Raw genomic sequence first — 15,116 nt, 5'->3', positions numbered from 1 at the left:
AATAGCCCATCTTGGGAGATTCGATGTTGAGAACTTAGGCCTGTGGCCTCAATTCAAGTGCTCCTGGCTTTGTCTGGGTCACACCTGTGTTATTTGTGTGTGGAAAGTGGGGTTTCCTGTTTGGGAAGTCTTTCCCAGTGGGCGCTGGGTAGAGGTTTGTGTTCTGGTTTATTGGTGGTGGCTGCCTGGAGAGGCAGAAGGGTGGGTATGCCTGGGAGAGCAAGAACTGAATACCTGCAGCCTTCAGACAGGAACTAGCAGTGTCCACATCTTCCTCTAAGGCTGGAATGTGGGCCTGACTCCCCAAATGACAGAGCCCGAGTCCACAATACCCCCAAAACAGTGCATATGACCATTAACTTCTTGTGACAGGGTAGGGGCTTGGGGATGGCTTCACTGCCAGATAGTTGTCACTCCAGATAAGACTGGCTGGAAGCAGGAAGAATGTGGGTTTTGGAATCTGAAGATTGGGGTTCAAATTTCAGTTCAGGTACTTCACAGCTCTATGGGCTGGTGAGCAAGTCTCCTAGCTCCTTGGTGACCTGGAGATGGTAATATCTGTTGTGTTGAACACACAGGGTTATTGTGGTGTTCTCATAGCACACTGTCACATTGTGGTTACTTACTCTGTTGCATGTGGGACGTTTTCATGCTTCATTTGACGGATCAGGGAAAGAGCTTCTGGGGGTGGTATGGCCCATGATTATGGAGCCTGAGTTGGGGAAGCTAGTGGGCATGGCTGCAGCACCGTCTGAGCCAGATCTGGAGGGATGATTGCCACTTTGCTCCTAGTTCCTGTTCAGCTGGCCACCCTTTATCTGTGGCCTCTGACAGCCTAGAGGAGCTGCAGCCACTACTGTCAGCCACAGGGCTTCATGGCACCGCCCAGCTGAGGTGAGACCAGGGAAGCAACCTTGACTGTTCCAGCCTCATCACCCTGCCTCTCTTAGGGGGACTGGACTTTGCTGTTTAGCAAAGAGCCATTTTCCTAATGGTGAAGGATTTGTGTCCACACCAGCCCATTCCTGGACCTGGTGAATTTAGGAGTTGGATTAATGCCCAGAGCAGCACCCTACCCCCTGGATCAGACAGTCCCATGTCTCTGGAGAATTGGGAAGGTAAGAAAAGAGCCTGGCTTCAAGTGCAGGCCATGGCCTTTCCAAAGCCAGTCTTGAACAGTTCTTAGACTAGTTTTCTTGTGGTGCAGTAGAGAGATGTGTGGAGGGGAGTAGGAGGCCTCTTGACCCCTGCACCCATCAGCAACAGCCATTCAGTTTGGGCCTGTTCACCCCAATCAGTCAGCTCCTGACTAAAAAGACATGAAAGTTCTGTGTATACAAGACTTGGCTTAGGTGCTGTGACCATGAGTGGCAGGTTGGCTTTGAGCCTGCTGATCCAAATGCAGGGCAGAGCTTAGGCTCTGAGGTCTGGTTGACTCTGCCTCTCCAGTCATGCTTTCTGTCTCCCTTGCCAACCCTCTGGCCCTGTCTTCTGTCTGTTCTCCTTCCTATGTTTTTGCTTATAGCCTGCACATAACCTCTGTTCCCCACCCCTTCCTTACACATACACACACACATACTGTGGATGTCTGAGCCCTGCCCTCCTTTTTAAGCTACTCATATCTTCAAGTGCCCTGCCCCAAACTTTCCCTCCCATCCATGAGCCTTGTTAGGGGAGGGAGGTGTTTAAGCATATTCACATGGGTATTCTGTTCAGACCCAAGAAAGCAAATAGGAGCTGGGAAAGCTGTGCAAGCTACTTCTGCCCTACTGCCTTGGGGAAGAAAGCCTACCTGCCAGCCCTCAGCTTGTCTACTCTGTGTGGGTTATGGGCTTGCCATGTCCCTGTGGGTTCCATTTCTGTTGGCATATCCCACTGCAGCTGGCACCCTTCGTCCCACCAGCATTCATGCCTTTACCTGTGCTTCCCCTTTCTGGAATGACTTTCTTTACTCTTTACCCTTGTACAAAAACCTTTCTGCCTGATCTCATCACTGAGATACTACTATTCGACATTGTATTAGAGGTCTTTGTCAGTATGGTAAGGCAGGAAAAGGAAATTAAAGGCATTGGAGTAAAATTAAAAGATTGGAATGGAAGAAATAACCCTTTATTCTATGACAACGTAATCATCTATATAAAAAAAATCCCAGTTTGCCATGATCAAGATGGTTATATGAGACACATCAGGGCTCCATCCCCTCACAGCAATTTTGAACAGTCAGCAAGAACTGGCAGAAATATCTTTCTCAAAGTTCCAGAAAACAGTTAAAGGACTATAGAAATAGGGTGAGTGCCAGATCAAGAAAAAGTCTACTTAAAAGCTGTAGGATCAGTGTAGCTCTGGTTCTTCCCTATCCCTGATCCCAGTTCCAGAAAGAACAAAATAACCTTTAATGCACATACTGTAAACATGTATGTTTGCTCAATCTGTTTGGTGGTGGCCTGAGAGATTCACTGTCTCAAAATTTGCCTTGTATGTAGATGGCAGCTCATTGAGTGCACCTGCAGAATATCATGGGTAAACAGTCAAGTTATGCTGCCTGTGGCAAGGGATTGCTAGCTGTAGGGCGTGCAGTGCCCTGCCTAGGATTTTGAGGAACCTGTTTCCTAGGAAAGAGGGAATATTCATGTCTTTTTAACTAAGGGAATTCCTAGGGCCAAAGAAAATATCAGAGAATATACAGACTTATAGAGATTCCTGTCCTTGTATCCCCAAGACAAGATTCATGTGCAGAAAGGATCAGGGAGGTCCCTATGCTTTGGTCTGGAGCTGTTCTCTATTCTCATTGTATGTATAAGCTTTGCATGCTAGCACTCACACACACCAATCTGTAAAGACTAGGAAAGCTGTTTTCTTTTTTCCTTTTTTGTTAATTCCTGACATTCAAGGAGAGCTCCATCGTGACACTAGCTGGAGACATACTTAAGAAACAGATATATATATATATTATATGTATATGACCTGGTATTGAGAGATGAGAATGAAGCCAGTCAGGTTGGGATTAAAGTAATTCAGAACACAGGGGTAAGGAAGACAATGTCTGTATTTTAAAACTACACATACTCTTTGAGACCAAAGGAAGAAAGGTTTATTTGGTCTAGAACTGAAATTTTCTGTAGCATATAACCTAACTCAACCTATCTGTATAGCTCATTTGAACAATTGAAACACAGGTAACCCAGAATAAAAAAGAGGTCCTTTAATCCTATATAGCTTAATGTAATGTCTGGATACGTCCCAGAGTATATCAAGCAGATAATCAAAAAGTATTGGCAAAGTCCCTTGAGGAATGGGAGAAAAATTATGGAGCTATTAAACTTTACCACTGGGGAAACCCCAGATACTGTGCCAAACTCTAGGGACACCCAAATCGATAGGCCAAGACCTTGATCTTGAGGCTTGCCCTCGTGAGTGTATGTAGTAGAGTAGTTTAGCCTACTTATAGGTATGCCTAAGAGTAACCTTTGGAGGACCTCTTTTGTTGTTGCTCAGATGTGGCCTCACTCTCTCTAAGCCCAACTCACTCTAAGCCCAAGTGAAATCATTGCCATCCCCCCCTACATGGGACATGACATCCAGGGATGAAAGTCTCCCTGGCGACGTAGGAGATGACTCCTGGGGATGAATCTGGCCCTGGCATCTTGGGATCAATAATTCCATCCTGACCAAAAGGGGGAAAAGAAGTGTAACTAATAAAGTATCAGTGGGAGAGAGTTCAAACAGAATTGAGAGGCTACTCAGGAAGTTGCTCTTATGCAAGCTTCAGTTAGACCTTGCTACCTGTCAAACCTGCCAACCCCCAACAGGAACCATTCCAGCCAATCCTAAAAAACACCTAGGGCTATATATAAGATTCCACAAGGGTTCTATGCACTAGAGTAACTTTCCACAAACATACAACCTCCAGATGGGTCCCTGGACCAGATAAATTCTGAAGCCTAGAGGGCCCAGCTTCTCCAGAACATCAGATAGTTCCAACTCCCTACCCCATATTAGTGACAGACCCTTCCACCATGAAAAAGTTAGAATGGCCATAGCCCAGATACCCCTAAAGAGAGGAATAGAAAGATCAAAGGTGATGGTGGAGTTATACAGTGAAGATAGGATTTAACAAATGAATATGATGGTTGAATCATTAAATTGATATTTCTTTTAGTCTCACTGGAGATACTGTCTTAGAAGAACTGGAGGTAAAAACCTAAAATTGTGGAATTGTAACCCATGTCAAACTCTGACTTATGTTCTCCCACTAATTGTGTTGCTGTGCTTAGAAATTTATTGCTTTTTTGTATAAATGCTATTTTTCACAAAAAGAAAGAAAAAAAGTCGATTGTGATAAAAAATATTTAAGCCTTCTAGCCTCCTGTATTCTGGAGCAGCTAGAAGGAAAAATCTGAGAGGATCATATGGTAGCCCATGACGAACTCTGGAATCTGTCCAGTAACTACTTGTTGAAGAGTGCTTTGAAAACTATTGCTTTTTATTTCTTTGCTTTGTAAATATGTTATACTATACAATAAAAAAGCTAAAAGAAAGAAAAACAATTTTAAAGAAAGAAAAATGGTCCGAAACATCCCCAAATGAACTGAAGGAAACATGGACAAAGAACTGTCAGGAAAATAACGAAACACAAAGAATATCAATAGAGAGATAGAAATTATGTGAAAGAACCAAACAGAGATGAAGACCACAGTAAAAGAAATAAAAAGTCCCCTAGAGATATTCAGTATCAGATTGGAGCTGACAGAAGAATCAGTGAACTTGAAGATAAGACAATTGAAGTCAGTTTGAGGAGCAGAAAGAAGAAAGAATGAAGAAAAGTGAGAAGGGCCTGAGGAACCTGTGGGGCACCACCAAATGCACTAATATACATATTGCGGGAATCCCAGAAAGAAAAGAAAAGAAGTTTCAGAGAGAATATTCAAATAAATAATGGCCGGAAACTTCCTAAGTTGAACAAAAGCCATCAATATACACATCCAGGATGCTCCATTAACTCCAGACAGGATGAACTCAAATAGACCCACATCTCACCAGGTAATATTGAAGGTCAAAGAAAGGAAAAGTTCTTAAAGCTGTACTGGAGAAGCAAACTGTCACATGGAAGGGAACCTCAAAAAGATTAAATACAGATTTCTTGTTTGAAAACGTGGAGGCAAGAAAGCAATGATAAGACCCAATTATAGAGCTGAAGACAAAAAATTGCCAATCAAGAATCCTGTATCTGGTAAATGCTCGCCTTCCATGTGGGAGACCCGGGTTTGATTCCTGGACCATGCACCCCCCCAAAAACATTCTTTATCTGGCAAAACTGTCTTTCAAGAATGAGGGAGGGGTTAAGACATTCCCAGATAAATAAAAGCAGAGGGATTTCATCACCACTAGACCAGCCCTACAAGAAATGCTAAAGAGTATTCTGCAGTTTAAAAACAAGGGACACTAGACCATTGACTGAAGCCACATAAAGAAATAAAGATCTGTGGTAAAGATAATAACATGAGTAAATATAAATACCAGTACTGTTGTATTTTTGGTTTGTAACTCCACTTTTTACTTCTTATAGAATCTAAAAGGCAAATGCACAAAATGCAATTATGAATCAGTGGTTTTGGACTCAGAATGTATAAACATAATAATTTGTGACAAAGATGGAGGAGGCAGAAGGGCATGAGAACATAGTATGTGTATGTTATTGAAGTTAATTTGTTATAAAAGCAAACACGATTGTTATAGATTTAGGATTTAAATTTAAGCCTCATGGTAACCACAAAGAAAATATCAGAGAGTATACAAACTTATAGAGATAGGAAGTAGATACCAGAGTTGGGGGCAGAGGCAGTAGGGAGTTTTCGAAAATTGAGTGTAGGTTTTCTGGGATGAAAGGGAAGTTCTAGCAAGGAATTGTGGTGAGGGTACTGTAACATTGCAAATGTGGTTTATCAAACTGAATGGTATACTTGGGAGGGGTTGGGATGGGGAGAATATGTTAAATATATGTTTCAGTACTTAAAAAAAAGAAAAACTAAAGAGATGTCATTTAAATGCAATACATGAGACTGGAGGGGGTCTAAGAAAATGGAGGAGAAAAGGTTCAAAATGACATTATTGGGACATGCAGAAAAATTGGAATATAGAATATAAGCTTTATGTCAATGTTAAATTTCTTGAACTTGATAACTGCGCTCAGGGTGATAAGTGAATATCCTTGTTCGTAGGAAATCTACAGGTAAATATTATATATTCAAGGAGTATGATCTGTGCACCCTGCTCTCAGATGGTCAGAAAACAGATTAGATGGATAGATGGATAGATGGGCCGATAGGTAGGTGAATAGATGGATAATGGATGATAGAATGATGAGGCAAAGGTGCAAAAGTTAAAATTGGTGAAGTGGATCTGTGTATCTGGGGTTGGGGGTATGTTGGAGTCTCTTGTATGGGGTTTGTGTTATCTTTGTAACTGTCCTGTAAAGTTGAAATTATTTCAAAATAAAAAGTAAAAAAAAGATCCTAAAGAATCTTTAAAAAGGCTGTCAGAATTAATTGATAAGTTTAATAAGGTTGCATCCTGCAACACATATGCACATGCACATTTACTGGCATTGTAAATATGTTATACTATACAATAAAAAAGCTAAAAGAAAGAAAAACAATTTTAAAGAAAGAAAAATGGTCCGAAACATCCCCAAATGAACTGAAGGAAACATGGACAAAGAACTGTCAGGAAAATAACAGTTTAATAAGGTTGCATCCTGCAACACATATGCACATGCACATTTACTGGCTCTATTGAGATAAAATCCACCCATTTAAAGTATATAATTCAGTGGCTTTTAGTATGTTTACAGAGTTGTATAACCATCATAATAATCCAATTTTAGAACATTTTTGTCACCCCAGAAAGAAACTTTGTATCCTCCCTAAAAATCAATTATATTTTGATATAATCTCAAGAAATAATTGGAAATGTAGATTATAACTGTCATTTATGAGAACATCAAAAATGAAATACTTTAAATATATTCAAACTCTGGGTAACATAAAAACAAAAATGAAATACTTAGGGATAAATTCATCTAAGTTTTTCTGAGAGAAATTAAAGAAGACCCAAATAAATGGAGAGATATACATATTCATGGATTGGAATATCAGTATTGCTAAACTGTCACTTCTCTCTATACTGATCCATAGATTCAGTACTATCCCAATAAAAATTCCAGCAGGACTTTGAAAGACACCTTTCAGAAAATGAAAACACAAGTCACATACTGAGAAAATATTTGTAAAACACATAGCTGATAAATGATTTGTAACCAAAATACATAAACAACTCTTACAGCTAAATAATGAGAAATAACCCAATTTTTAAAATGGGTTAAAGATTTGAATAAAGAAAAGACAAAGAAAATAAACAGATGGTAAATAAGCACATGAAAAAATGCTCAACATCCTTGGTCATTGGGGAAATGCAAATCAAAACCATAATGATATTAAAACCATTACTTATCTGCTAGAATGGCTGAAATTAAAACACACAAAGCTAATAATACCAAGGGTTGTGAAGATGTGGACAGCTGGAGCTGTTATACGTTGTTGGTGGAAATGCAGTATAGTAAAGCCACTTTGTAAAACAGTTTGGCAGTTTCTAGTCAAGTTAAACATACATTTATCATATGACCCAGCAATACCACTTTTCAGTATTTACCTAAGAGAAATGAAAACAAGTTGACATAAAACCTGTATATAAATATTTGTTGGCTTTACTCATGTTAGTCAACAACAGGAAACAATTCAGATGTCATCAACTGGTGATTGATAGACAGATTGTGCTGTGCCATCAATGGAATACTGCTCAGCAATAAAAAGGAACAAATTACTGATAGATGTAAAAACATGAATGAATCTCATACATCACGCTAAATGTGAGAAGTCAGACATAATTCCATTTTGGAAAAGGCAAAACTATAGAAACAAATTAGATCATTGTGCCAGGATCTGGGATGAGTGGAACAGGATTGACTGTAAAGGGGGATGCAGGAACTCTTAATGGATATGTTCTATATTTTACTTTTTTGGGGAGGGGGGCGGGGGATGGTGGTGGTGTAGGGTCCAGGAATCGATCCCAGGTCTCTTGCATGAAAGGCGGGCATCCTGACCACTGAACTACTTGTGCATCCTGTTTTTCTTTACTTTTTTTTGTTGTTCTATATTTTTTTCTATTAATTAAAAAAAAATTAACAACAAACCAAACATTAAGATATCATTCCATTCTACATATACAATCAGTAATTCTTAATATCATCACATAGTTGCATATTCATCATTTTTTAGAACATTTGCATTGATTTAGAAAAAGAAATAAAAGACAACAGAAAAAGAAATAAAATGATAACAGAAAAAAAAGATTATACATACCATACCCCTTACCCATCGCTTTCATTTACCACTAGCATTTCAAACTAAATTTATTTTAACATTTGTTCCCCCTATTATTTATTTTTATTCCATAATGTTCTACTCTTCTGTTGATATAGTAGATAAAAGGAGCATCAGACACAAGGTTTTCACATTCACAGAGTCTCATTGTAAAAGCTTTATCATTGTTCAATCATCATCAAGAAACATGGCTACTGGAACACAGCTCTACATTTTCAGGCACTTCCCTTCCGCCTCTCCGCTACATCTTTAACAACAAGGTGATATCTACTTAATGCTTAAGAATAATCTCCAGGATAACCTCTTGACTCTGTTTGGAATCTCTCAGCCATTGACACTTAGTCTCATTTCACTCTTCCCCCTTTGGTCGAGAAGGTTCTCTCAATCCCTTGATGTTAATTCTGAGCTCATTCTAGGGTTTTTCTCAGTCCCTTGATGCTGAGTCTCAGCTCATTCCAGGATCTCAGTCCCACGTTGCCAGGAAGTTCCACACCCCTGGGAGTCATGTTCCACGCAGAGAGGGGGAGGGTGGTGAGACTGCTCGTCGTCGTCTTGGCTGGAGAGAGAGGCCACATCTGAGCATGTTGTTCTATATTTTGATTGTGGTGGTGGTAATGTACTTGTATTCATTTGTCAAAACTCATCAGACTGCCACTTAACAAGGGGGAGTTTTATTGCATGTAAATTATATCTGAATTTTTAAAACTTAGAAAAAAAACCCAAAACCTCCTTGGTACATTTCTGAGGTCAGTTTAAGCCCCTTCTTCATCACAAGGCTTTCCTTGACTGCCTCCTTGTCTCACCATCTTCTGGTGAGCCGCTTCCAGGTTTTGGTTTCTGTTAGCCACTGCTTGGGATCATTCACAGTGGGTCTGCCTTAGTCCCGCAAGGGTGGTGACCCTTGCTGCTCATTTAGCACAGCCAGGCTCTGTTAACAGCCAGCTCCATGGGAAGCCATGAGGGCTGATTAAGGGTAGGAGGCTAGGGAGAGGGGCAGAGACCTTGGTGGGCTTCTGTGACTTTCTTTTTCCTCTCTGAGTACCTCAACTCAGCTGTTGTGCTCTCTTCTCCAACAGGTTGGGATAAACATTCCTATGGCTACCATGGTGATGATGGGCATTCCTTCTGTTCCTCGGGAACTGGCCAGCCTTATGGTCCCACATTCACCACAGGAGATGTGATTGGCTGCTGTGTCAACCTGATCAATGGCACCTGCTTCTACACCAAGAATGGTCACAGCCTTGGTGGGTGCCTGGAGAACCTTGAGAGTCTGCCCTGTGGAGTTCTTGTGGTTGGTGAGAGGCCCAAGGGCAGGCCTTGAAGCCAAAGTGAGTGCCACAGGGCCTCTGCTGAGCCCCAGCAACTGCAGCCATTTCCAGGCATTGGGCTCTGCAAGGTGAAAGGAGGGTAGCAGGGATGCACCCTCTATTAATCTATCCATTCAGTAGCATTTATTGAGCCCAGTGTTGGTGCTGAGAGTGCAGTGGTGTCCTGGTCATGACCCTGGTCTTTGTGGCCCTTGTTGGAACAGAATTTGTGGTTGATTGAGATGTTTGAGGGGCTACCATGCATAGTTGAGAGTGGTGGCAGTTTGCATGCCAGTGGCCTGGGCCCAGATGTTGGCTGGCCCTTCTGATAGCGTGCTGGTTGTTATGGAGCAACAGTGAAGGCTCCAATAGTCAGGAGGTAAAAGACAAGCTAGAGTGAGACAGGGCCAGTCTCCTCTGGCCTCTCTGCAGGCAGTGGACAGCATCCCAGACAGTTATATTTTAAAAATTCTCCTTGGTAAAACTGGGAAGAGGGACCAGAGCACAGGTACAGGGGGGAGTCAGGTGACCTTAGGTAAGGCAGTGGTGATGGGTGTGAGAAGTGGGAAACAGGCCTGACAGAGGCCCAGAAGTAGCCCAGCAGGGCTCAGTAAAAGATGTACATGGGAGAGTGGCTGGGTTCATGGTGGTGTTAACTGGGGTGAGGAAACCAGGAGAAGTAATCATCAGTGTAGGATGATAAGTCAGTAGGATTCCTTGGAGGAGCCATCCTGTACACATTGTGGAAATTGAGGCTTAGGACTAGTGAGAGGGAGGGACTTTGGCTACTCTGATGCCTTTCCCCAGTAGGTGCTGGCTGCATTTGTTTTGTTTAAGTTTTTATTGTAGTAATGTAAATAGCATGTAAAATTTCCCTATTTAACACTTGCAAGTATACAATTCAGTGGTGTTAATTACATTGTTGACTGTTATTTGTGGTATGATGCCTATTTTTCTATCATGATCTTCTTGTCTTGTTTGTTTCACCTAAAATACACAGTATCGTTTTTAGTATCATATTAACCTAAAATTTGATAAACATGTTTGTGTGTATATATGTTATCATCAAGACATTGATAAACGTATTGGAAGAGATCAGGGCTGAGATTTGAGCCTTTCAGCCTTCAGGTAGACACCAGTCATTTAAGGATCACTCAGTTATGCTAGCTTGAAACTCATGTTTTTTCCTTTTGCCCACAAGGGTATTATTGAAACCCTTTTGAAAAATGGATTTGGCCCATGCCCAGCATTTTCTAGATTGTGAAATTGAATGGATCTGTAAAAAAAGGCAGTAAAGTTGAAGTGACAGACTACTGGGTGAATCTTCTGATGTCCCGTTTCCTTTTTATTTCTTTACTTGTTTATTTATTTATGAAACATAACACATATAAACACAAACATTCTTACCATATGATCATTCCATTCTTGTTATATAATCAGTAACTCACAATATCATCACATAGTTGTATATTCATCATCATGATCATTTCTTAGAACATTTGCATCAATTCAGAAAAAGAAATAAAAAGAAAACAGAAAAAATTCATACATACCATACTCTTTACTCCTCCCTTTCATTGATCACTAGCATTTCAATCTACTGTTTAACATTTTTCCCCCTATTATTTATTTTTATTCCATATGTTTTACTCATCTGTTGATAAGGTAGATAAAAGGAGCATCAGACACAAGATTTTCACAATCACACAGTCACATTGTGAAAGCTGTATCATTATACAGTCATCTTCAAGAAACTTGGCTACTGGAACATAACTCTGCTTTTTCAGGCAGTTCCCTCCAGCCTCTCCATTACATCTTGACTAACAAAGTGATATCTATTTAATGCATAAGAATAACCTCCAGGATAACCTTTGGACTCTGTTTGGAATCTCTCAGCCACTGAGACTTTCTTTTGTCATATTTTGCTCTTCCCCCTTTTGGTCGAAAAATTTTTCTCAATCCTTTGATGCTGAGACCCAGCTCATTCTAGGATTTCTGTCCTACATTGCCAGGAGGATCCATGCTCCTGGGAGTAATGTCCCATGTAGAGAGGGGGGAGGCGGTCAGTTTGCTTGTTGTGTTGGCTGGAGAGAGAGGCCACATCTGAGCAACAAAAGAGGTTCTCTTGGAGGTGACTCTTAGGCCTAATTTTAAGTAGGCTTAGCCTATCCTTTGTGGGGTTGAGTTTCATATGAATAGACCCCAAGACTGGGGGCTCAATCTATTGCTTTGTTTGTCCCACAGCTTGTGAGAATATCAAGAATTCTCCACTTGGGGAAGTTGAATTTCCCCCCTTTTTCACCATTCCCCCAAGGGGACTTTGCAAATACTTTTTTATTCACTGTTAAATCACTCTGGGATTTATCAGGGCATCACTCTGGACAAACCTACAAAATCTCATGCCCTACTCAAGTTTCCAAGTACTATGGTGTTCAATTAAGCTGTCCACATAAGTTACATTAGGAAATGCACTAGTCAAACTTTAAATTTTGTACCAAATAAACATTTTTGTTTTAGTCTCACACATAAATTAAAGTTTTAAAATATTAATTATCATCTATTTTCAGCACCCTGCAGTATTGACATTCCTTTGTTCTTCCTCATGCAAAAACATTTTAAAATTTGTACGTTTAGTCACTATCATTATACACTCTAGGCATTCCTAGATTACCCATCTCAGGAATACCCATCATGTATCTTTCCTTCTGATTTCATTTGTGCCCCTAGGCCTCCTCCCTCTATCATTCCCACATTCAGGTGGTCTCTATTACCAACTGAAATCACTGTTTCATTTTCACAAGCCATCTTAGCAATAATGTGTTTCATAATCTCACCTGGGATCTGTGAGCCCCTCACTCCTCTCTAACCTCAGAGCCCTAACCTTTGGATAAACAGAATGACGTTTCCTGCCTCTAGCTCCCCAACTGCTTTCCTTTCCTCCTTCATCCTTCTTGTCCAGCAGTAGCGCTCTGTGTCATCTGTGATTTGTCTGAGTATGATTATTTGCATGCCGTCTATCTTGAATTACTTTGAGGCCCATGCTTGCAGCTTTGTGGAAGGCCTCCCTCAGCATATATTTGATGGAAGGATGAATAAATGAGTGAATGAAGACAGGAGACTGACACCTGGCCACAAGTGGTCATGCACTTGCAGTGTCATTTCCACACAGCTCTACCTCTGTCACGTCTCTTTATCCTCTTAGTCTCAGAGACTCCTGACCAATATCTGTTTAGCCCACGGCACTTCTTTTTTTTTCTTTTAAACATTTTTTATTGTGAAATATATACACAGAAAAGCAATAAATTTCAAAGCACATTGTAACAAGTAGTTATAGAACAGATTTCAAAGTTTGGTATGGGTTATAGTTCCACAATTTTAGGTCCTTTCTTCTAGCTCCTCCTAGATACTAGAGTTGGAAAGAAATAGCAATATAATGATTCAGCAGTCATACTCATTTGTTAAATCCTACTTCTCTGTTATAACTCCCCCTTCTCCTTTGATCCTTCTCCCAATCTTTAGGGGTATTTGAGCTCTGCCCATTCTAACTTTTTCATGTGGGAAAGGGATGTTAATAATATGGAATAGGGAGATGAAACTAGTTGATGTTCTTGCAGAGGCCGAGCCCTGTGGATTTCAGGACTTACCTGACCTAGGAACCCCTCTGGAGGTTGTAGGTTTCTGGAAAGTAATTTTAGTACGTGAAACTTTTGCAGAATCTCAGATAAAAAACCCTAGGTGTTCTTCAGGGTTGACAAGAATCGTTTTGGTTGGGGTTTGGCAAACCCTGGTAATTAGCATTATCTAGTTGAAGCTTCCCTAAGAGTAGCCTCCAGAATAGCCTCTCGACTCTAATTTGAACTCTCTTAGCCACTGATACCTTATTTTGTTACATATCTTTTCCCCTTTTTGGTCAGGAAAGGTATTGTCGATCCTGTGGTGCCAGGGCCAGGCTTATCCCTGGGAGTCATGTCCTGCATTGCCAGGAGATTTTCACCCCTGGATGTCATGTCCCATATAGGGGGGAACGTAATGATTTTACTTGCAGAGTTGGTCTTAGAGCGAGGGGCCACATCTGAGTTACAAAAGAGGTTTCCTGGAAGTAACTCTTAGGCATAACTATAGGTAGGCTTAGCTTCTCCTCTACAGAAATAAGCTTCACAAGAGCAAGCCTCATGATCAAGGGTTTAGCCCAGGGTACTTCTTAATCAGCAAGTTTTGGCATCCAGTGTACATCCTGTATCTTTCCTTGAACCTTCCTCCTGTGGGCCTACCCAGATCTTGTAATCAAATGGCCTTGCAGCAGAGCTCATAGAGACCTTCAGGTCTGGGGAGTGGTGTCACTGTTGTCTAGTACAGAAGGGGTGGAGTGGGCTCTTTCCTCATCTTTTTGGTAGCGCCTCGAAGCCTTGTCCCTCCTGGGTGCCATTGTGATATAGACCTGGATAGGCTGGGTGGTTCATCCTCTGCCCAGAAGTGTGAGAGTTGCCTCACCCAGTGATACAACTGTAGCCCCCTTGGACCTAGAACTTGGGGTATGTGAAGCAGCTTCACAGAGTATCTCATTTTCTCCTTCCTTCCTTGAGGTCTAAGAATTAGTGTTCTCTCCTTTTTTCAGACGAGGAGTCTGGGCTTGGAAAGGTTGATGCACTGGCCTTCATACTGCAGATAACTGATGGTGTCAAAACTCCCCCATCTTCTGGGGTTCTGTGGGCCTCCTCCAGGAGTCTAGGAGTCCAGCAGCATCCTGGCCACACAGAGGTCCCTAAGGGCAGCTTACATGCAGATGCGAAGTGTAGATACTGAATTTTCTCATGTGTGCACAGGGACTTTCAGATTCAGACCTGCTAGCTTAGTGACTATTGCATATGGGACTCAAAAGTTGCTTCAGGCAGGCAGACTACAGGGGTTGTGAACTTCTCTCACAGAGGAGCAAAATAGCCCAGCAAGGGATGTAAACAATCTCTCTACACCTTGGGATTCTTAACTACACACTGGAGTCAGAGACAGTACCTTCCCTTCCCTGGTTGTTCTGAGGATTAAATGATTTCACATAACACCATGAGCCCAGCACCCAGCACAGAGAAAGCACCTGGTATGTGCTGTCACCGTTCTGGCCCCAGGCTCTTTGCTGGCTGTGCAGTCATGGAGGGGTCCTGACACTTAAGTTCCCCAAACCCTGAGCCAGTTCCTCAACTCCCAGGTTTACTGGGAGACCTGGTTTCAGACCTTTATCTATTTCTTTGTTGTACAGGGTTTCAGTTTCTTTTCTGGGTTGGAGTTTGGGGAACAGACAGGGGCCTCTAAAGGGCCAGCAGTTTGAAAATCTCCCAGACTAAAACTCAGGAGCTTCCAGAAGATACAAAATTTTGTC

At 41.4% G+C, this 15,116-nt stretch overlaps 1 protein-coding gene across 2 annotated transcripts in view; it reads left to right on the top strand.

Annotated features, from left to right (window-relative positions):
• RANBP10 (RAN binding protein 10) overlaps positions 1 to 15,116 on the top strand; it is a 136,601-nt gene that overhangs the window by 108,782 nt on the left and 12,703 nt on the right. The window contains exon 4 of one of the 2 annotated variants that reach the window (XM_077132770.1): positions 9,515 to 9,682. The exons of the other annotated variant lie outside the window; for it this stretch is intronic. Coding sequence (XP_076988885.1) covers positions 9,515 to 9,682 — 168 coding nt within the window. The remainder of the gene's footprint in view (positions 1 to 9,514; positions 9,683 to 15,116) is intronic. 2 annotated transcript variants of the gene reach the window in all.

The sequence above is a fragment of the Tamandua tetradactyla genome, chromosome 16 (assembly GCF_023851605.1).
Source record: "Tamandua tetradactyla isolate mTamTet1 chromosome 16, mTamTet1.pri, whole genome shotgun sequence".
NCBI classification, from domain to species: Eukaryota; Metazoa; Chordata; class Mammalia; order Pilosa; family Myrmecophagidae; genus Tamandua; species Tamandua tetradactyla.
This window is presented reverse-complemented; position numbering and strand designations above follow the sequence as displayed.